This window comes from Glycine soja, chromosome 19 (genome assembly GCF_004193775.1).
Source record: "Glycine soja cultivar W05 chromosome 19, ASM419377v2, whole genome shotgun sequence".
In the NCBI taxonomy this organism is placed as follows: domain Eukaryota; kingdom Viridiplantae; phylum Streptophyta; class Magnoliopsida; order Fabales; family Fabaceae; genus Glycine; species Glycine soja.
The window spans coordinates 1,121,023-1,144,740 of record NC_041020.1 but is presented as its reverse complement, the minus strand read 5'-3'; the positions used below and the strand labels follow the sequence as shown (position 1 = coordinate 1,144,740).

The window sequence follows — 23,718 nt, the reverse complement described above, 5'->3', positions numbered from 1 at the left end:
CGATGGGGTCCCAAAAGAAAAAGAAAAAAAAAAAAAGAAGGAGCATGGCATTGAAGTTTCATGGTCCTAAATTAAACCACGACCTTCTCCTTATGAGTTTCATTGCTTTTTAATCATCTCCACAATTTCAACTGAATTGGCGTGTAATTGATAAACTGATAAAGAATTTATGTTGATATCGATCATAAAAACTTTGATAATTTGTAATTGTGAGTATTGAGTAAGAAAGAATCACGAGTAACAACGTGAGTTAGAATGAAATTCTATATTTTTAAAAGAATTTAAAATCTCATTATTTTAATCAATCAAAATGATTCATAAAAATACCGAAAATTAAATCTTCTTTCAAATATTCTATCTAAATATTTGAAATTTTGAGTATAAAGTATTTTCTTTAAGTGACATCACGGCTGAGACCTCAAATTTTATATATTTGGAGATAAAGTAGCAAAAGGAACCTAAGAAATCCTCCAACTTGAAATTCATACTATATAAGTTAGTCTCTCCTTGAGTCCCCCATCATTCAATTTCATATCTTCAAACATTTTCATGATGTAATTTGTCTTTCATTTTAGTAACTACTTTGGTTACACTTCCAACTTTTTTGACGGTTTTTTTGCTTTGCCCATATCACTCATCTTTCTCAAGTTTAAATGTTAGGGACCAAACAACAAAAAACACCAGTAAACAGTAATTGGAGGAATGTGTGTATTATTCACTGATAAAATAAGGAAATAATTCCATGCCACATAGCAAAGCTCCTTCAGTGAGGCTAATGCCCTCTGTTCATAACTGAATTCTAATATTCTGATACCTCTCCCTATCAACAACATTTCCCTGAATACCCTCAGATCCCCTCTCACGATTCTGGCAATTCTATTATGCCAGTTCATCCCTTCTTTTCTCACCCTTGTTTCTCCTAGCACACACCCTCCATATCTTGGGCCTCCCTCCTACTTCCAAGTCCACACTTCCAGTTCTATCATTCAATCACATGAAGATATCAAAAAAGATTTTCACAAAAAATAGAAGGATAACAAATAAAGGGTGGGAGAGGACTCAAGAGTCATTCTAGGAAAAAAAATGTGTACATTTAGAAATAAACTCCTCCTAGCCTAGACACTTTCTTTAGTCCTTATTTTAAGTTTCATTCACTTCCATTCTTGAAATCACTAAACCTCAACATTTCACATCTGTTTCTTTTTTCCCCAATCAGAATCTACTCCTTTCATGTTTTGAAAAGAAATTATGAACTTATGATACTTCTTTGGGGCTTCATTCCTTAGAAATATTGACTATTGTATCTGAAGTATAAAGGTACATGCTGCTCCCATTGTCTAGGCTGCTTCTGCAACTAGAACCTATAGTAAGTATGGGAGAATTGTATTTTCATAAATTACTGAAAGTTACAATGTGCTGTTCTGTGACAAAAAATGGTCTCTATGATTTTCTACAATGTCAAGACTAAAGAGGTGCAAACAGTTTATATTTGTCTTCTATACACTTCCACCTGTCTTCTATTCAGAATTTACAAATTTTTTGGTTTTGCAGAAGAGGAAACTTCTCATTTCAGCTGTCTATACACTTCCATCTATTTTCTTCGTAGAATTTACAGTTATATAGCTTTGCAAAAGAGGAACGTTCTCAGTAATTGATGATTCCTGGCTACCAACATTTTCCTCCTCCCCCTCCTCTTCCTTCTGTTCAGTTGCTTTGCCCCACATAACAGTATAAAACCCAATTGATATTATTGTGGCTCCAATTATACTGCAGCAGAAAGAATGTTATGCAAATGATAAGGCCAACATACTATGTCAATGAAATTGCTTAGCTTCTTTTCTATATCAGATATGCATCAGAAGCAGTAGAAACTCAAAGTGATTGCATGACTGTTTGGAACATTCAAAGGGTTTTAAAGACATTAATTAAGTACTCTGATTAAAACAGCGTTTTGATCACTGCAGAATGCAGAACATGGAAAATAACAAACAAGTAATCAAATTAAAAAAAAAAAAAACTGGCTAGTATATTATGTCTAAAGGCTAACAATGTCTGATTCGTGATCCAAGTCGGGATCTGACTATCATTTAATGATAAATGTCCATCGACATTTGCCCCCATCAATTGCAATTGGTCAGCATTAAACACATGTCTCGAACTACTTGGCCTATTCATTTGTACTGAAGGACTCGATTGTTGCATTGTAGGCACAAAGTTAGCAGGCATTTTGAGACTCAATTGTTGAGGAGCCCAACCAGGTGTTTTAACATGTTCTGTTTCTGTTGATGTAGCAATTCTGTATAAAAAAACTTAGCTTAACTTCATTTTTGTTGTTATAAATTTTTGGTTAGGGAAATAAGGGGACTAGCACTTCCACAGTGTCTAGTTGAGAATGAATTAAGGGAGCATAGTTCACTTTTTTAATGACTAACCGATTTACTACCAGCCAAACTTAAGTCTAGAATTTTTCCAATCCATTTTTTTTTGGTTTAACTCTGGATAATCATGCACAACAGGTATAAGATAGGGGAATAACAGTTGCTTTATTTGTCTGCATTTGCCTAATTATTTCACCATGATCTAAAGTAGAACCAAATGAGAAAGTATAAATACTAACCTTCCAACATATAGAGAATCACCAAGGAACATAACACCCATGGCAACCGCAATAACAATTGAGAGAGGCTTGAACATTGCTACATACACAGGCCCTTTTAAGTGTATTCCCCAAGCATATATTGCACTACTCAGGAACTTGTTAAATATTCCCTAATTTAAAAAAATGCATCATCAGCAAGTTGTATTAACTCAAGTGTATTTTTTAGGTGAAAGTGAAGAAAAAATTTCAGGGGTATATTACAGTGCAAACAATAGAGATCAGTGATATATCTGGTCTTATTTTCCATGCACTTGAATTTTTCTCCCCTAATAAGCCTACAATTGATGCTACAATGGCTGCACACAAGTTGTAAAAGAAGACCATAGATAGTTCATCCGGGAACTCCTTCAAGATTTCAACCTGTAAAACAAATATCAGAATTTAAAATTATTTCAGTACTACCTTAATGACTATTTCCATAAGAATAAACTATCAATTTCTTCCTCAACTATTACCTTCTCTCTCCTAAATAGTCTCTAAAATAATAAAACTATTTAAGTAATCCCCAAAATTTTGAATATTCATCAATTTGACCATAGTTTTTTTTAGATGAACATTGATAAAATTGATTTTAATTAAAATTGATTTTGAAAGGATATGATTTATGCTTGAAAGTTTTTACTATAAAAGCAAGTTGGAAGTAAAACTCAATATAAATTTTTTTGATCCAATGCAAAAGCTACCAAAAGTTGTTTTAGCTTAGAATCTCTTCTCTAACGAGAAACAACAGGTACTAAGTTGATGTATTTTAGAAAGTTCAGGAAGTTTTTTTTTTAATATTCAAGAGACTATTTAGCATGATATCTAGTACTTTTGGAACTATTTATGTAAATTGCTTTACTTTAAAGACCCTTTAGGAGAGAAGGTAACTCTTTAAGGATCAGTAATTTACTCATTTTCCATACACAGCAACAACAAATATATTACCTGGTAAACGAACCATACAGTAAGTAGTATATTGCAAGCTGTGAGCAGAAGGCCACCAATGACCCAATTTCTATCCACTGAAGTAAGAATGCCATTTGATTGTGGAAGTTGAATGGAAGGGGAATTATCAGCTATGATGACCGATTGGCCTTTGTAGAAAGTCACAACAAATGCACCTAATACTGATATTATGCTGCCCAATATCTTAGCTTGGGTTGTTCTACGTTTTACAGCTATCTTTTCCATCCTTAATTTGTGGTGGTAATAGGACAAGAAAAAACAAAACAAGAATGTGCCTGTTAGTAAAATTAAAACCGATTAATAAACAATTGACAACCTATGATTTAATGTCAAAAGTTAAAATTTGTACACTGTTAGTGCTTTTCTAATTGAACTAAAAGTGCATCCATGCATTCTCTAAAGCAAGGAAACTAAAAGTGCATCCATCCTTGATTTAAGTGAGTTAAATTAAATCTATGAAGTATTCTAGTTTAAATTGATTAAATGCATGTTACTTTCTTCCTTTACGCACTTTCTACTGAAATCAAATCCCTTTTTAGTACACTGTTATTGGATGAATTTAGTGTTAGTTTCACTTAAAAAAAAAAAACACTGGCTCCACTCTCTAATGAAACCACTTTATTCAATAACGAAGTAGTATGATAGAAAAAGTATACTACTGGCCTTTGTTTTTTCGAAATTATCACAAGAATGACCAAAAGGGTAAAGTCAACGTGGGAAAGCTGTGGGGTTCACATTCTCAATAATGAAACAGATCCGCCAGGAGTTGTACTTCTTCCATATAATATGAAAGTTTTATTTTTTTTTCCTTTTCTTTAAAGATATGAAGTAGGTTTGATACAGTATTTAAACTGTAAACAGTCTATCTATCTGTTTTATGAAAGTTTACCCTTTCATTTAATCTTGACTTTTAAAATAATTATCTTAAAAATTATATTTATTATGAATTTTGACTAATTGATCATTGATATTATAAAAAGAAAACTCTTATTTAAATAAATATCTATGATGCATATATTGTCTTCAAGTCAAGTGGAAAAATGAAAACTAAACATAAAAAAAAAACAAAAAAATGTCAAATATTTATATGATTCAAGATAGGGAAGGGAACCTGCAAATGACTGCAAGCACGAAGGTGAAAGCAGGAGTGAGGTTGCTGATTGCAGAGGAAAGTGTGGGAGAACTATACCTGATGCCAGCATACCCCAAGATCTGAGATGAACACCTGCATCAAAATCCAAAAGTCATCACAAAAAAAGAGAAAAAATAATTCTAAAAGGCTTTAGAAGCTGTGAGTTCCTTACTTACCCTATCACTCCAAGAAGGGCAATTTTGGATAGGATGGAAAAAGTGAGTGGAGGAACCACTCTTGATCTACAAAGAGACATGTTAAACAAACATTAATTAAATTGTAACTTCAAAAATTAGAACTCAGAAACATGTTTTTTTAGTTTAGATTTTCAGCAGCAAAACCTTCTGTAGAAAAAAGTGACAGGAAGTAGTACAAGAAAGGCAACAGAATAGGCATAGGTGACAAAGACATAGTTACTCATCCCTTGCAGTGTGGCTGCTTTGAAGAGAGTGAACAAGCCTGTGTTGTTGCATTCATTGGCAACAAGCACCACCAATGGCAGCAAATCCTTGTAACAGTGCCTTCTATCCATCATTCAGAGCCAGACCTTTCTCTGTTTTTTTTGCCTTCAGTCTTTGAGACACACCCAACTAGTAAGCACACTTTGGTAGTTTATATACCATATATATTAATTAATTATGATTTTGCATAATTACACATAATTTATGAAAATATGTCATTCACCCTAGCATATTTGGGACAACTTTTTTCCTTCAATTTTAGTTGTTTTTATGAAAAAACAAGTTATTGTTTTTGTGAAAACTTTATATTTTTTCAGCTTAATTTGGTAATATTATTTTAGTTGTTTTTTATGAAGAAAAAAAGTTATTTGTGAAATAAGCCAGATATTTAGAACATTAGCTAAAATTCAGTATAAGAAAAACTTGTTTTTTTAAAAAAATTATTTTCTATTTTTTCAGCTTAATTTGGTATATATTGTTTTAATTTAATTAAATATCCATAATTCAAGTTTTAAGTATGTAATTACCTTGAATATTTAAAAACAAAAATCTTATTATTTATATTGATTTTATCTTATTTAAATAAGATTATATTTTAAAAATACCTTAGATTGCCTCTCTAATAAAATATATATGATATTTATTAAAAAAAAATATTTTACTAAAAATGACTTTTTTTAGGTTTTTTTATAGTGTAGTACATTTACATTAAATTCATATTTTTGACTTTGTGTGCCACTTTCTAAAAAATCTATTTGGATTGAGGAAACGGATCCAACCCCACATGGCACAACCAATACTAGAAAGTAGAAAGTGATCCTTCTTAAGGATGGCTATGATGCAAAATGGACAAATAAGATAACGATTTCCTTACATTAAAATATTTCATAGTTTTTTTTTTTTCTTTAATCAGAATTGGATGCTGAGACTGAGATGTTAAAGTGGGTTTATGGGGAGACTCATTTTTGGAATGTGAGTGGGGAATATCAACTCACCATATGGAGACACCCAGTCAGGATAAGTGTGAGTCAGGTACTATTTTTTTTTTCTATAGAATTTTTTTAAAAAAGGAATATTGAAAACTGTTGATATACTACCTTTCTCAAGTCTCAAAATACAATTATTTTTTTTTATTAATCTTAATAACTATCAAATTCCATAGCTTTCAATTCTCCTCTGTTTAAATTAAAAATGAAAAACTAATGAGAAAAGTATATTTAATTTTTCAGAAATTATAATTGAAATTGAAATAAATAATATCAAATACAAAATATTTTTAGAATTTTTTTTATCAAAGATAGGTATTAGAAGTTTTATAATAACTCACACATCATGTTTAGATAATTGGGTTTGACTCCTTTAATTCTAAAATTTAACTTTCTTACATTAATGTAAATATTTTTACACTAATAACCAATTAGAAATTATCTACTCCTCAAAAAAATAGAAATTACCTAATGTACAGCTTTTAAAATATTTATGATGAAGTTAATAAATTTATTGTGACAAACATTTGATTGGATGTAGGCATGAAATGTTTTTACATTATTAACAATCAAATTCATATTGTTATACATGAAACTAACAAAAAGCCTTGAAATATTTGCAATTTGTAAAACCATTAATGACATCAATAACCCAAGACAAACTATCAATTGAAGATGAATGACATTTATCATTATTTCTATTATTCAATGGATGTTTTTAAAGAGTTATAAATTTATAATGTTATCCCCACACCCACTTCACACTCTCACAATAATTTCTACCACAAAGAGAAATATTGGAAAGGAAGAGAAAGAAGTGTGGATAAATATTAATTTGATGGGATAAAAGAGAGATAAAAGAAAATGCATTGCTGATATAAAGGTGAAAACAGTGTTATTTTCAAAAGAGTGAAATTTGCCGATGTATTATTGCTTGCCATTTTTGGCATCATACCTTTTTTTAGTAGGAAAAACAAGACATAGGGAGGGACCTATATATCCGCCAATCCTCCTTTGTCCTTTCTTAACCATTTTCTTAAAAATTATTTTCTTCCTAACAGAGAAAAGGAGAAAATCATAAACAAAAGCTATTTTTCTTTTGAAAAAAAGTAATGCAATCTGAACGGAATCTTTTGTGCAATTATGAAATTGTGGTTGATGTTTATCCTAGAAATTTGTTTGGTGAAAGAGAAATAGTCACGTAAGAAGATAAAGAGACAGAAAAAAATATATGAAATAAAAAGGTGGAGAGGAGATAAATTTAAAAGTGAGACTCACTTATTTTCATTCATCTACTTATTTTTTTCTTACACTAAATTTTTTTATTTTATTTCTCACCTATTTCATTCATGTTTTCTATTGTCACCCACCTTATTTCTTGTTTATCTCTTTCCTTCTCACCAAACGGTCATCCCTGATGTCTACACTGTGTTCTATAAATTTTTTTCACAGGTTTTGCCTACAATTTTAGCTTCAAGTTTTGTTTGTTGAACTGATATGGATTTTGTAATTTAACTTTTACTCAATATACCTCCCAACCTAGCTAAAAGGGTTGGGGAAAAAAAGAATTCTTTTGAAATTCTCAAATCACAAGACAAGTAATCTTTCCACACTACTTTTGTAACAAAAAAAATATCTGAATTCTCAATACAGTCTAAGGAGATTTTGAAATGTATCAGTCATGATGTGGTCCATATGGAGGACTAATGAAAGAGTACTAGAGGAAACTCACTATTTGGCTTACACTGTTTACTCAGATTCTGTAAAGATGCATCAAGTCTGGAAAGAGCTTTATTAATGTGAAAATGAAGAAGGATGTGACAAGAACTAGCTAGTTTCAAAAGCTTGGTGTGTTGGCAACACCAGATTAGGCACGAGATATTGATACATGAATTAAAATAGGTGACTTCCCTTTGGACTTGGTGAAAGAGTTGCTTGGGTTGCAACTTGGTAGGGACATATTAGAATAGAAAAAAAATGTAATTTGAAGATAAAGCCATACAGATATAGACATGTTGTGATGCCACTGTAAGAATATTTAAATTTTCACAAAGAATTGTGATAAACCTAAGATGATGAAAAAATCATATAAGCAAGATATAGGCAACAAAAATAAAAGAAAACCCAAGGTACTAATTTAACTATAAAAAATAAAAAAATAAAAAGAATTGAGCTTCTAAAATTGAAGAAACACAAAAGCCCAAACAAAAAGAAAGAAAGAAGAACAACAGACCTGTGTGTGAACTATGAAGTAACTTCAAAATAAGCCCAACATGAAGAATAAATCCAAGCAATAAAAAATAATAATAATAATAATAATAACCTGAGACTGAGGTTAAGATGGTATGCAAGTCACAATTATGCCTACAAAACAGATTAACTCAGTTGGACTTAAGGAAGAGTGTTACAGAATATACATGTCTCACATTGAGCAAAATAGAGAAAATTAAGTGTATATAAGTTATGAGTGCTTGAATTACACTTTTTAGACAACAAGATGACATATCTCATACCTAACCCTAGCAACCCCAACCACTCTCCTAGAGGGTTTGCACTTCACAATTTAACAGTACCTAAAAATTGAATAACTGTTAATTAAGTAGCTTGTTATTTTTTTAGGCTTAATGATAGAAAGTCTCAATAAAGATAGTCTTATGATCCATAAAACTAGTGTTTTAGTGACTTGTTTCAAGGATTTAGAAGCGTTAATTTTCAACTTATTTCTAAAAAACTTGAATTGACTTTTAATAGAAAGTCTCAATCTATCTTTTCAAATCTTTATAGCTAATAATGGAATTGGAATGTGATTTTATTTTATAGGTAAACAAGGGCTACTAAATAAAGCAACATGTTCAAGTCTGGACCACCGTAGCAAAACTAGATTGAGTAATCCATTTGAAATTTTGAATAATCAATTCCTTCTTGTTTTGACTTTTGATTATTTTTTTTTCATCTCTTAGATTCTGCATCAAGAAAACACAGAATTGAGACAACCATGCTCAAAGTATACTTGGACACCGAATAAAAAGTTTAAATTAATTAGCCAATTTTACCAGTACTAGAGTAGGTTATTGCTTTCAATATTCATCAATCATTGCAATCTTTTCTAAGGTACTTCCTCCAGCATTTCGATACATTACACAAAAAAGCTGTGCTATTCAAAAGGTTCCATTAGTTCCAGTTATGATCATATGAAGAAAAATTGTTCCCAATTAAGGATCGGAAGAAAAAAATGCACTTAAAATAAGGATAGATATGCAAAGAATGCTCTGTGAAGGAAAAGTAGGTGCTTTAAAATCTGACATAGTCTTCACTTTCCTTCTTTTGTGGGGTGGATCTAAGGTATTCCCTAGCCACGAAATAGAGACTAATCCTTTGAAATACTTAAATCCATTTAAGAGTCTTATCTCTTTCAATATTTTTTTATTTACATAGACACTCGGAATTGAATCCCTGATCACATACTTAAGAGACATAATTATCCATTAATTATACAACATCACAATGGTTGACCTTCACTTTCTTGTATAAACAAGTTTGTAAGATAAATTAGTGTTCATAACACACATCAAAATAAAAAGGGATCTATTTTGGGTTTAAAATATACTATTGTAAAAATCAAATGGACACATACCCGGATATGAATTATTGGAGTATAAAGTTTTTTAATATTGTGAAGACTCTAGATGTATCCAAGTCGAGATCAATCTCTACTATCAACTCTTTGATGAGCAGAATTCTAAAAAACAAACTCTCCTTCTACTTTTCAAGCCTAAAGCTACGCTTAACTTTTTTAATTGTTGTTTAGTACTCTTTGCTCTTAGGTAGATCTTCTATTTATAATGCTAAAGAGATATGGATTTGCATCTTTATTTCAAAGAGAGAAGAAATATTTTATTTAAAATAATTTCATATCTCTTTATCTTTATAAAAATAAAAAATTATCTCATATCTTTTTTTAAGAAACTTCATGATATAATTCAATCCTAATATGTAGCAATAGAATAATATTCTTGTTTTATGGACAACTTCTTCATTTATAAAATAATATTTTTTTAATATTAATTATATTTTTGGTGCTAGCAAAGAATATAATAATATTTCACTAAAATATTTATTTGATTAAATTAAATTTTCTAATTTAATTATCAAATAAATTATTTTCTTTTGCAAAGATTGAAACACCCGTTTGTTTGTGATCCTGTAGGTTCAATACTAAATCGGTAGTAAATTAATTATAATCAATTTACTAATCAAAGTAAGCATCTAACAACACTCTTTAACATCAAAATAGTATAAAATAATATTTTTTACCTTCAAGAACTAGTAGAAGAATAATATAATATTTTATTTCATCATTTACTTCTTAAGGTTAACTCTAGATTATAGTATTATTGTCAAACTCTAATAAGCTAACACATTTAATTAATGAATGACAAGAAACTGTTTTTTTCTTCCTTTCAATATTCCTCTAGGCCAAGGTCTTAGTTATCATAGAGCTCAAACTCAATATAAGAGTTGATGAATTCCTTCTTAATTAATCATAATTCTACAAGTATTTAATCATATCCAATATTCATTCAACTAGTGATAATCTTAAGTCAAATATTCATTAGGTGTCCGAAATTAAAACAAAACAAATAACTTGTTAATTACTATAATAATCTATGTTACTTAAGACAATATTAACATATTAATGGTTAAAAATTCTTAATTGAATCAATTCAATGATGACATCTATATGTACATTATTTTTATATATAATTTAATAAATAAGATTTATTAAGTTTTATCTAATAAAGACAATTATATATATTAATCTATTCGGATTATCAATATTTTATTCATAATAATCTTAAGATTAAGAACAATTAAGATTAAAATTAAAAAAAACTTATTTCTCATTTTCATAATCTCTATTATTATGATAATAAATTTTTAATTTTAATCAAGGATCTTATAAGTTAATTATTTTATCTGTCTAAAAATGATTAAGAAATAATAATAGTTTATTATTGAACTTCAAACTAATTACATGACAATTAAATCTTAGACATACATTATTATTCTCAACAATTAACCTACATTCATATTATATACGTATCCATACATCGTCATATTGAGTCTGACAGGCTACTAGCTAGACAGAAAGATGTCATTTTTTCCATAAAACACTTGAAGAAAGGTTGCTCCCCGTTTGTGGAAAGAACAGTATCGGTTCCATTCTAAGGCAAGTGTACAGTACGTATATATCACAAGTAACAGCATGCTATGTATAACCACCCTTAGTTTGCTCATTGGTGAAAGGAGACAAGAAAGAACTTTAACTGAATGCAATCCCATCCAATGTCATACATACTGAAAATCTTCCATTCGCTTTATTTTAGAGGAAAACAAGTCAACAACTTAGGTATAAGCAGCACAGGATCATCTTGGGGGACAATGAATCCAAAGCTTTGACCCTCAGTCATGTATGTGTACTATGCTGTTGTATGCCTAGAAAATGGATTCTTTATGTTTTTTTATGATGATAAGAATGTGGAAGAGTTTGTACTTGTCTTTTAAACATTCTTTTCTGATGTTTCAGTTCTGTGGCTTTGCAATAGAGGAACATTCTCAATAGTTGGTGATTCTTGGCTACCAACATCTTCCTCTATCTCTTCTTTTGCCTTGCCCCACAATACAGCATAAAGACCAATTGATACTATTGTGGCTCCAACTACACTGCAAAATGCAGAGAGAATTAATGTACAAAAATGAACATTTCAACAAACTATATGATCATATTGCACAGCTTTTTTTATTTGTATGCCAATATTTTATCAGCATTAAATGAACTGGTTCATTGTATGACTGTTTTGAGCTTATAATTAATGATATTAACTAATTAAGATGGACTTTGGTCATCGGAAAAGCACAAATTAGCAAGAAAATTGTCAAAAAAGGCTAGTTTGAGTTTGAGGATCTGTTTATCTATTTATTGTTTCAATTGATGTAGCAGTTCTGTACAAAGGACTTACCCAGCATCGGCAGTTCTCAGAAGGGAAATAGATGAGTAACAAAGTAAGAGGTTTAAGGGAGGATTCTTCCCCTATTCCATGAACAAATCTACCACCAGCTAGTCTTTTTATTCTGTCATTCTCAAATCCCTATTGTCTTCTTTGACACTATCATGACTCTTCCCATTAGCTAACTCATCCTCATCTTATATCACTCTAGTTTTTTTTTCTAATCCACTTATGTCCATTACCACTGTGTTTTCGGTTTCATTCATGACTATTTCATAAAGCACATGCCCAACAACAGGTACAATTTTGCGAGACCGCATTTGCTTTATTTATCATAACTTGTATAATTGCTTCCCTATGTTTTAAGCAAGAATCAAATACTAAAAAATTGAAGTAGTCATACCTTCCAATGTAAAGACTATCATCAAGGAACATAACACCCATTGCAACAGCAATAACAATTTGGAGTGGCTTGAAGGATGTTACATAGACAGGCCCCTTTAAATACAGTGCCCAGGCATAAACTACATTGCTCATTAACTTCCCAAATATTCCCTAAAAAAAACAAAAATGTGTCATCAATGAACCACACAAGCATAAAAAAAGTGTTTCTTATGGGTCAAAGTGAAGCAACGGTTTGCAGGATATCTTACAGAGCAAACAATGGATATCAGTGAAATATCTAGTCCTATTTTCCAAGCACTAGCATTTGGAACTGCAAAGAAACCAACAGTAGTAGATAATATGGTGGCAGTCACATTGTAAAAGAAAACTGTAGTTAGTTCATCCGGGAACACTTTCAAGATATCCACCTGCAAAGGAATTAAAACTTTTAGAACTTTTTTAAGCTTTTCCATAATTCCATATAAAGTAACAAGAAATATAATTCCATAAAGGATTTGGATCATTTAAAGTAAGGAACATATTTTCGAGAATAAAGTGCCAGTAAACGCTAATGAGAAAATCAAGGAACCAAATGCTCATATATCCATATGATCTTGTGCTTGTATTTTAAAAAATTCTACTTAGTATGATCTTATCAACCATCAGCAATTATCCACTTTAATTTCTAAACTATACCTCTCATTTTAGACAAGCTTGAACCTACCTGTACAATGTACCATACTGAAGCCAGAAAGTAGTCAGCTATCAGCAGAATGCCAGCAATAGCCCAACTTTCATCCTCTGATTTAAGAAAGTTAATTGGCTGTTGAAGTAGTAAGGGAAGATGTGTGAGAGCATTGATGATTGATGGTCCTTTGTAGAAAGTCAATACAAATGCACCTGCTATTGATATTATGCTTCCAATCACCTTAGCTTGACTACTTCTACTTTTGGCAGCTAACTTTTCCATCCTTAATTTTATTGAGACAAGGGAAGACAAAATAAGTGGATAATAGGCTTCATTGTGGTTAATGTCAAACACTTACAAATAGTACATTAAACTTGATTCCTACCATTGATCTGTTAAAATAAGGTCACCTATGATGAACTTGGGAACTAGTTAATTGTGAAAAAAAGTAGAATTTTATCCACCAAAGAAACATTAGTTTGAAAGTAAATAAAATGTGTAGTTGTTTACTTTGAAGAAGAAGAAAAAATAACTTCCAAAATATTCATATATGCATAATGCATGAGTCGAACTCTAATAATGGTGATGGTTGATGAATAGTAATTAGCATCTTGGTTATTAGTTATCTTTTCTTTAATCAATCTTTGTACCTCCAAGGAAAATGAAACCTTGATTAGTAGGCGTTAATCTGAAAATAGTTAATAAAGTGGTGGGGGTTCTAAATTGACCATTCCTTTTGTCACAAACTAAAAAATATGCATGTTTTTATTAAGATATTACATTGCGTGCAAGAAAAGAAAATATATGAATTGGACTTTGAAATAATTTATAGATATTTACGTTGCATATTATATAATATTCTCAGGTAGACAAAGAATTTAAAAACTTAGCTTAAAAAGGAATTGCCAAATACAATTAACCAATAAAAGGAAGTGAACCTGCAAATTACGGCAAGGATGAAGGTGAAAGCAGGTACCAGATTGCCAATTGATGAAGCAAGTGCTGGAGAACTGTAGCTAATGCCTGCATAACCCAGTACCTGAGATGAACTTCTGCAAAATACAAAACAAGAACCAAAAATTATTATGTTATTGATGAGAATACATGGATCAAAATGAACTAACAGAAACAGTGAGGAAAAAAATTATACTGAAAGGCCTTGACAAGTGTGAATTTGAAAGTAAAGTGAAGCAAGTGGCTTTACCCTATCACCCCAAGAAGAACTATTTTGGATACTATGGAGAAACTAAGTGGAGGAACAGGAACCACTCTTGATCTGCAAAGAGACATGAAAAACAAAACATGCATGATAATTGATAAAATCATGCAAGATATATATGTTTGATTATGATTTGCAATAAAGAATTCTTAACCTTCTGCTGAAAAAAGTGATAGGAATGAGTATAATGGTAGCAAGAGCATAAGCATAGGCCAGAAAGACATGGTTGTTCATCCCTTGCAGTGTGGCTGCTTTGAAGAGTGTGAGTGTACCCATGTCATTGAATTCATTGCCTATAATCACCACAACTGGCAGAAAATCCTTGTAGAAGGACCATCCTCTTTGCATCTCTCACTCTATCACTCCACTTTTGTTTTGTCTAACAGAACTCAAAACCTTATTATAGTTTGGTTTATTAGAAGTTGTTTTGAATTGTCTCTTAAGTTATAGCCTTATAGGCACGTTCTGTGTAAGTCAACCCTTAAGGGCAATTTCAAACGTAGCTAGTATTATTGTAGTTACGAGTTTTATTTATTCTTTCCTTTTGAATGAAAAGGAAAAATGATTGAAGTTAAGGATGCTGATATCAAATTCAGAAGAGGGTTGGCAACATATTCTGACATATTTGTTTAACAGGAATTTAGTGATTTTTATTAAATTTTAACTAATAAAAAAATATACTTATAAAAGTGTGTTAAAGAATATTGATGGTTTGAATTAATTAACACAATCTTATTTTAACTTAACTTGTGTATTCGAATTTAAGTTTTATGTATGTAATAATATTGAATATTAAAAAAGAAATTTATCACCTATAATCTTAATTATCCTATTTGATTCAAATAGGATTATTTTAATCAAGAATATATATTTTTTATAAAAAAAATTGTGTATTGGTAGCATTATGCTTAAATTTATAATATCTAGAATTATGTCACGGACGCATTATATTATTTTTAATTATATTATATTCTTTCTTCAAAAAAATTATGTTGTACTATGCATAATTGCGTTTAGAAAATATCTCATCCATTTTGTCACAAAATATATGTATTATGAATTTAGCAATAATAGCGCACTTAGCATGGACTGGGTCCACGTAAGACGGCACATACAAAGGAAAATGATGAAAGATACTTCCACGGCCATGATTGAATTTGACAAAACCAAGAAAGAAAAACGACAATTAGGGACACGGATATAATATTAAATTATTTGGGAGTGGAATTTGGAAATAAAAGATAAGATAAAATTTCCACTTTTAATAAATATGTTTTTCAAAATAAAATAATAAATTAGCATAAAATTAATGTTTTATTTTCCATTTATTTTATATAGTTCTCTTCATTTAAAAATAAAAACTTTATCCTTTCTTCTCGAAATCCCCTTTGGTGCATACATTTATGATTTATCAAATGTCAGGTAGTGAAGGTCAATGCCCTTTCTTCAACGTTCCTCCATCCTTTTTAACATTAGGTACTAATGATCATACGAACCAAAGTGACAAATGACAATTCAACAACAACAATCGAGAGTTTTGTGATTCTTTGGAAAATAGTATTGAATTATTATTTTTTTATAAATGAAGGAGTATAAATAAAGTCAATTTAAAAATGAATTAACATCTAATAATTGAGTTAATTTCGTCCAATTACTCTTCTTGAAAGATAGGAATCTTCTTGTTGATAGTAATGTCTTTTTGACTTTGCTAATGGGTGCCCGGCACAACAGGATTGAAATCAAATGTTATTTGTTTATACTTTACTATTATTTAAAAGGGTGAAAGAAAGGATATAATGGATATTTAAGATTTAAAAAGAAAGATTTGGATGTAAAGAGAGATGCAATTAGTAGTAGCCAGACGTTTGAAGACTAAATTTCAGGTGATAAGAGAAAACAGTATATTTGAGCATGTATTTATTTAGTATCATGTCATCCCAAATTTGGTACTAGATCTATTTAGTATCATGTCATTCCAAATTTGATACTAGATCATATATTAAAATTAGGGATAAGTACTAGGTCCGTGATCTACAAGTCACCATCTATTAATCAGTTCAAGACGTTAAAGAAATCACACTAAACGTTAAAGAAACGCCACTAGGAACTATTAGACACAAACAACATCACATCATCACTGAAATCCCATGTCCCAAACAAAGTGAAGATGCAACTTACAACTTGTAAACTGAAAAAAAAAAAAAAGGAAAACATAAGCAAGAACATATGTAATTGGATTGGCTGATGATGACATATGACATTACATTTGAGGCTTGGTGGGCTTCACATTCTCAGCAGCAGAATCCCTCTGAGCAATGTCAATAACCTTAGGCTGCCTCTTCTTGTCCTCACCAAACTTGCCCACCGTGATCCTCAGCACCCCATTTTCAAGCCTCGCCGTAACCTTCTCCAAGTCCGCATTCACCGGCAACCGGAACTGTCTCATGAACTTCCCGTTAGTCCTTTCAGCCCTATGCCACTTCTCGCCCTCAACCTCTTCTTCTTCTTCTTCTTCCTCTCCCTTCCTCTCGCCGCTGATACGTAACACGCGATTCTCCTCCACCTCGATCTTCACGTCCTTCTTTTTCATCCCGGGTAGGTCCAGCACTATCACGTGCGCGCTGGGGGTTTCCTTCCAATCCGCACGTGCCAGGGCGAGAGTCTCGGCTCCTCCTCTGATGTTGGGTATGTTGTTGAATGGGTTCTGTTCCAAGATTCCAAATGGGTCCTCGGATTGGAGCATCATGTCCCAGAGGGTGCTACGTGTGTATGGCATTAATGCGTTGGTGGTGACACAGAGGGACACTAATGAGAGAAGAAGACACATTGCTGCAATTGTAATTGTGCGAGCCATTCTGAAGAATTTTATGATTCCCCAAAGGTTGTCTTTTTTGGTCACTTATGATAGTTTTCTTGTATGTTATGTTTGAAAAGCGTGTTGGGTTGGTGTCTATATGTAGGGAGGTGTTTGGGTTTCTGGATACTTCTTCATTTTTATGTTACGTTCTGTGATTTGTGAGAACGAGAGAAATTGAGACATGTGTAGGAGAGTCTAGAAACTTAAGCGAGAGATTTCGAACGTTCACGAAGGAAGCTCTCTTTGTTTGTTTGGAAAAAACAGAGGATGAATATACACGTGGCAATGCCAATTGCCAACACAACTTCTTTTTTTTTTTTTTCTCAAGCAATGCTTGCTCTACAATGTACAGTAAAATCTAGTAGAACTATATACTACATTGAATTCTACATTGAGAACATTAATATACTTTAGTTTAAACATGTTTTTCTGACGTTGTAAAATGAATTAGTTTTCTTGAAACATCTGTTCTTTAGGTTTTATGAAATGAGGTAAATTTTAATTTCAGATTATTTACTTTTTTACTTTAATTTTTCCAAAACCTAAAATCAACCATTTTTTATACTTGAGTTCATTTGAAGAAACTAAATTTTCTTTTATAAGTATTACATGCTAATATGATATTGCAAGTACTACCAAGAGTAATGAACTAGTAAAAATCTTTCATTGACTTAAATATTCGTCTGTGTCACAAAGATGTCACTCAATTAAAGTACCTAATTTTTGTCCTTTGGTGGAACAACAACAATTGGATTGGATGGTATGAAGATAATAAGACCATGTTTTGATCCTCATCATGGCCGTGTGTACTCTACTGCCCTATTAGACCATGACAAAGAAAATAAAAGAGACTTAATAATTTTCTGTGATGTTATTAAGAGCAGTGAAAAGTTTGTACTAGTCTAGTAGTCTTTATGGCTTGCTCACACAGTTGCTCTTTAAAGGGCATCCTCTGATGGAGCTGGCCTCAATTGACAGCATGCTATGTATCACCACTTAACAGCTTTCCTTGATAGTGAAAGGAGATAAGAAAAGACAGTGAAACCACAATTTTGACCCTTATAGCCGTTTATAGTTTCCTGTTCTATGGCAAAAACATTGGTTCTTATAGTTTTCTATGATACTAAAATTGACTCAAGAGTCTTTTAAACACTACAACTTTCAGTTACATGGATTTGGAATATAGGAACATTCTCTGTAGTTGGTGACTCCAGGCTACCAACATCTTCCTCTATCTCCTCTGTTGCTTTGCCCCACATTATAGTATAAAAGCCAATTGAAGTTACTGTGGCTCCAATTTTACTGCAAAATTCAGAAACAATTTACTTAAATGAACCTTTTAAGTACAAAAATGAATATATTGCATATGACTGTTTCGAGCTTATAAAAGCTTTAAATTATATTATTTAAGGGTTTAAAAAACAATGACAATATTTGTTTTAATATGACTATTTAAGTACATTTTTCTTAACAATTATACACAAAGTTTCAGAAGTAAGACTCATGAGATTCCTTGAACCACAATTAATTTACAGCAACACTGAATGAGAAAACTTGTACATGAAGGCCTAAATTGATAAGTGTGGTTACCCTATCACCCCAAGAAGAAATGATTTTGGATATTATAGAGAAACTAACTGGAGGAACCACTCTTGATCTGCAAAGGGACATGAAAAGCATTAATAAAGAAATCAATCAAGGGTAAAAAAGCACACTTGGATATATGTTAATTTGTTTGTGATTTGCAATTAACAATTGACAACCTTCTACTGAAAAAAGTGATAGGAAATAGCAGAGTGGTTGCAATAGTTTGTTTTTTTAGGTTTGGTTTGATTCAATTCGGTTATCCATTTTATACCCATATATGGTTTGGTTTTTCTAAAGAACCAAACTAAAGAAAACCAAACCTCTTTATGAAAACAGTTCAGTTTTTTCTCTAAAATTATTTGTTTTTTTTCAAAGCAATTCGATTCAGATATGGATCGGTTCGGGGTTTTTTTCACACTCCTAGTTGCTGCTTTTTCACACTCCTAGTCACTTCACTTTTTTGGTCTCAGAAAACCTTTTGTAGTTCAGTTCAGTAAGCAACCTTGAACTGTATATCAAGATACTGGGATATTCCAACGGACGACAACAGATAACAAAGTTAAATCTGTGTTAGTCATTAACTTAGAGTATGAGATATTTTGTTTTGTCCATATTCCATAATAATTCTGCATTCTTTTTAGCAGAATGATGGCAATGTGGTGTGAATGAAAAGAGTCTCCAGAGCAATCATGGGAAGTCCGGAAGTGGAAATTGTTGTTCTACTGTACATGTCATTCTTGATGTGCTTTAGACTTCAGTGCATTTACAATAATAAAAAAAACTCCGTGACAAGAGGGTGTAACTAGTGGAAGAAGAGGGTGTTACATCAACCAATTCAAATCCAATTGCAAAGGATTGAAAATGAGTGAAATTGAATTAAGTTTAATTTGATTTAACTTGATAAGAATTGACTCAATTCAAAACTCTACTCAAATTTAATGTGAAAATAATTTCTCCTCAAATCCATTTAAGTTTGTGAGTAACTTGATTCATCTTATTAGCTCGATTGAAATTAATATTATAATAATTTACATTATTTATTTTAAACAAAAATAATAATTAAAAATTAATAACATAATTACTTCTAAATCAATTGTGTCAAATTATACATAATTCAAATTTAATTTATTTATTTAACTATATCAAATTTTTATTCAAGTTTAGTTGGTTCATGAGTAAGTTTAACAAATTAGTAGTCGAATTGAGACTCGAATTATATTAGAATTGGTTTGGTTTGTTGTCGTCCTCCATATCACCAGTTTTCCTTAATGGTGAAAGGAGACAAGAAAATAAAAGATAAACAAACTTTGTTATGAGGTACAAAAGAACATGTTCTTAAGATGCTAAAAGATAAATTAATGGCTGTTGAGTTTTCACTAGTTTTTAGACATTTCCATCTGTTTTCTTTTCATAAGTTTTCGGTTCCATAGCTTTGCAATAAAGGAACATTCTCAGTAGCTGGTGATTCCGGGTAATCAACTTCTTCCTCTATCTCCTCTGTTGCTTTGCCCCACAACACAGCATAAAAGCCAAATGATACTATTGCCGCTCCAACTATACTGCAAAAATGCAGAAACAATGTGCTCCAATGAACCTTTTATGTACAAAATTGAATATATTGCATATATGTCTGAATGTTTCGAGCTTATAAAAGCTTTAAATTTTATCATCTAAGGTTTTAAAAACAATGACAACATTGTTTTTAATAGTTAAGAACTTGAATTGAACTCTACTAAAATATATTATACTATTCTTAAATTTTATGTAATGATAAGAAACTTATGGTCTATTTGGGTAAATTTGTTCAGGAGTATTTTTAGGAGGAAAAAATAAATAAATTAATTAAAATAATTTTTTTATTAATTTAAATTAATTTATACATAACTTATCAATCATCTTTTAGAACTTATACAAATTAGTCTAGGCATAAATTAATTTTAACTTATAAAAAAAAATTATCCAAATATGTCCCTATTAAAAGAAATGAAGAACTCAAATTCAACTATTACACCAGAGATGCTCTAATATATTTGAAATGCAGAAATTGAATTAGTTATATATACCTTCCAACATGAAGAGAGTCACCAAGGAAGATGACACCCATGGCAATAGAAAAAACAATTTGGAGGGGTGAGAATGATGCTAGATACACAGGCCCCTTTAAGCGCAGTGCCCACGTGGAAAGTATATAGCCCATGACTTTCTGAATTGTTCCCTAAGAAGAACAAAAGAAAAGAAAAAAACATGTGCCATGTCTTCAATAATATACATTAGCTTGCAAAGTGTAGTACTATTTTTTGTGTCAAAGTGCAGCAGCAGTTAACTTAGAAAGGTATCTTACAGTGCAAATAATGGAGATTAATGAAATATTCAGTCCTACTTTCCAAGCATTTGCGTTTGGCACTGCAAATAAAGCTACAAGTGTAGACATGACTGTGGAAGTCACGTTGTAAAAGAGGACTATTGTCACTTCATCCGGGAACACTTTTAGAACATCAGCCTGTAAAATGAATATATATAGAAAAGTACACGAAATAGTTAATTATATAAAAAGAGTAAATATGTAAAATTCTTTACATTATATAATATGTAAAAATTAAATTCATGAGAAGTTAGTTTCTGTTTCACAAAATAATTTTTATTTTCACAAATAATTATAAAAATATCACCTTATTTCTTATTTTTGAAGTTTGATGTATATAAAATAACTGACATCTGTTTTCACCATACAAATTTATGAAAATAGAAAATAAAGTAAAATAATGTGATATTTTGCCAATTATTTGTAAAATCATGAAATGAGATTTTGCTTGAATGTACTTTATAATAAAATTCTACACATTTGATGAAATGATCAATGGCTATCAATTATGCCCATTAATTTCTGAAGTATAACTTTAATTTTGGAGAATCCCAACCCTACCTGCACAATGTAACATAATGAACCTATTAAACATTCAGCTGTGAGCAGAATGCCAGCAATGACCCAATCTGCATCCCCAGATTTAAGAAAGCTAAATGGATGTTGAAGTGGTATGGAAAGATCATGGGAATGAGCTTTGATGATTGAATGGCCTTTGTACAAAGTCAATACAAATGCTCCTGTTATTGATATTATGCTTCCAACTACCTTAGCTTGACTACTTCTGCTTTTGGCAGCTATCTTTTCCATCCTTAAATGCGTGGTAAGAGGATAAAAGAAAAAAATAAGTGGACAATAATAGACTGAGATATTCACCACTATCAAATATCAATAGTGTACTTTGTTTTAATTCATCATTGCAAGCAAAAAAAAAGTAAGCATATATGAAATGTATGTTTTTCTTTTTTAGCTGTAAAGAATCGAACACTCGAACATTCTACTAGGAGATAATTTATAACACACACACATCCTCTTAGCTTCAACCAATTTAGCTAGAATTTTTTGGTAATGTAATATATGGTTTAATTAAAATAATTGTTAGATATCTTGCCAAATAATATAAATACTCATGCAGGAAAAAAACTAAAACAAGAAATAGTTAAGAATTTGTTAAATATAATTAACCAATTAAGGGGAGTGAACCTGAAAATGATGGCAAGAATGAAGGTGAAAGCAGGGCCCAGATTGGCGATTGATGAAGCAAGTGTTGGAGAACTGTAGCTAACTCCAACATAATACATTATCTGAGATGAGGTTCTGCAGGCAACTCATGGCCATCAAAATGCAAAACAAGAAACACAGTTTCAGAAGTGCTACCGAATACTGATCAACAATCAATTTCTCATCCAAAATCCATCAAGTTTCAAAAATTATTTCTAAAACCAGTGTTTTAAAAACCAAAAAACAGAAATAGTTGAGAGATGTTTTCTCATCTTTTTCCTTAATTCCACACTCTCCTCTATGCCTTGCACTACCTCCACCACCACCAGAGAAATCCTTGTTTAGTTACATTTTGAAAACTAATAACACTTTCTGAAATTAAAAATCAAACACGTTGTAAAACTGAGAAGATTCCTGGACCACAATTAATTAAAAGCAACACTCATGACTAGAAAACTTGTACAAGAAGTTCTTGAGTGACAAGTGTGGTTTAAAGCAAAATGCCATTACCCTATCATCCCAATGAACATGATTTTGGATGCTATGGAGAAACTAAGTGGAGGAACCACTCTTGATCTGCAAAGGGACATGGAAAGAAATCATTCAAGCTAGGGTAAAAGCTCAGTCATATTATATATATGTTAATTTGTTTGTGATTAATTTGCAATAAATTAAAATGGCCAATACCTTCTTCTGAAAAAAGTGATAGGAAAGAGTAGAGTGGCAGCAACAGCAGAAGTATAAGCAACAAAGACATGGTTGTTCATCCCTTGCAGCGTGGCTTCTTTGAACAGTGTGACTAATGCTACCAAACTTAATTGGTTGCCTATAATCACCAAAACTGGCAGCATATCCATGTAAAAAGACCATCTTCTTGCCATTTACTCTTTTGATATATCTCACACAGAAGGACAAAAAATTAACCTTGTAGTTTTATTTTCTTCTTTTCGTTCTTCACAACCAACTAAAGGCTTTATTTAATAATTCATTTTATAGAGTACAAAATTACGCTATGTCGCCATACACATAATAATTCTGCACGTGTTTTACTACGCAATCGGAAAGATTCTCTAAAGCATTTGTGTGGTGGCAATTGCAAATGAAGAAAATATCCTTTCCCCAATGATATTTTTTATTCCAGATATGTAATTGTACTTTTCCGTGTATTGAGATAAAAAGAGGAGAGACAAATATAGAAAAATGACA

General features: G+C 31.1%; 4 protein-coding genes across 10 annotated transcripts; all 4 read right to left on the bottom strand.

The window, feature by feature from the left end:
- Window positions 1-686: 686 nt before the first annotated feature.
- On the bottom strand, window positions 687-5,341 carry LOC114397950 (WAT1-related protein At3g28050-like). 6 transcript variants are annotated; one of them, XM_028360034.1, is made up of 7 exons: window positions 5,081-5,339; window positions 4,916-4,981; window positions 4,719-4,832; window positions 3,587-3,833; window positions 2,861-3,019; window positions 2,618-2,769; window positions 687-979 (listed from the first exon to the last, which is right to left on the bottom strand). In XM_028360034.1, the coding sequence occupies exons 1-7, from the start codon at window positions 5,272-5,274 to the stop codon at window positions 880-882; spliced, it is 1,032 nt and encodes a 343-aa protein (XP_028215835.1). In that variant the 5' UTR covers window positions 5,275-5,339; the 3' UTR covers window positions 687-879. The 6 variants fall into 6 exon arrangements, with proteins under 6 accessions (XP_028215835.1, XP_028215834.1, XP_028215837.1 ...); XM_028360033.1 differs by lacking the exon at window positions 687-979 and adding an exon at window positions 1,073-1,767 and having other exon boundaries at window positions 5,081-5,336; XM_028360032.1 differs by lacking the exon at window positions 687-979 and adding an exon at window positions 1,775-2,296 and having other exon boundaries at window positions 4,797-4,832; window positions 5,081-5,341.
- Window positions 5,342-11,249: 5,908 nt separating this feature from the next.
- LOC114397951 (WAT1-related protein At3g28050-like) lies at window positions 11,250-14,927 on the bottom strand. Of its 2 annotated transcripts, none has more exons than XM_028360038.1 (7): window positions 14,640-14,927; window positions 14,471-14,542; window positions 14,243-14,318; window positions 13,303-13,401; window positions 12,848-13,006; window positions 12,598-12,749; window positions 11,250-11,910 (listed from the first exon to the last, which is right to left on the bottom strand). In XM_028360038.1, exons 1-7 carry the CDS (start codon window positions 14,831-14,833, stop codon window positions 11,748-11,750), a joined length of 915 nt encoding a protein of 304 aa, XP_028215839.1. In that variant the 5' UTR covers window positions 14,834-14,927; the 3' UTR covers window positions 11,250-11,747. The 2 variants fall into 2 exon arrangements, with proteins under 2 accessions (XP_028215839.1, XP_028215838.1); XM_028360037.1 differs by having other exon boundaries at window positions 13,303-13,549; window positions 14,205-14,318; window positions 14,640-14,922.
- Window positions 14,928-16,512: 1,585 nt separating this feature from the next.
- LOC114399226 (17.6 kDa class I heat shock protein-like) lies at window positions 16,513-17,535 on the bottom strand. The gene has a single exon (XM_028361362.1). The coding sequence runs from the start codon at window positions 17,337-17,339 to the stop codon at window positions 16,746-16,748; it is 594 nt and encodes a 197-aa protein (XP_028217163.1). The 5' UTR covers window positions 17,340-17,535; the 3' UTR covers window positions 16,513-16,745.
- Window positions 17,536-20,118: 2,583 nt separating this feature from the next.
- On the bottom strand, window positions 20,119-23,476 carry LOC114399242 (WAT1-related protein At3g28050-like). Its single transcript, XM_028361385.1, has 7 exons — window positions 23,200-23,476; window positions 23,023-23,088; window positions 22,495-22,608; window positions 21,853-22,102; window positions 21,271-21,429; window positions 20,993-21,144; window positions 20,119-20,488 (listed from the first exon to the last, which is right to left on the bottom strand). The coding sequence occupies exons 1-7, from the start codon at window positions 23,391-23,393 to the stop codon at window positions 20,338-20,340; spliced, it is 1,086 nt and encodes a 361-aa protein (XP_028217186.1). The 5' UTR covers window positions 23,394-23,476; the 3' UTR covers window positions 20,119-20,337.
- Between the last annotated feature and the right edge of the window lie 242 nt (window positions 23,477-23,718).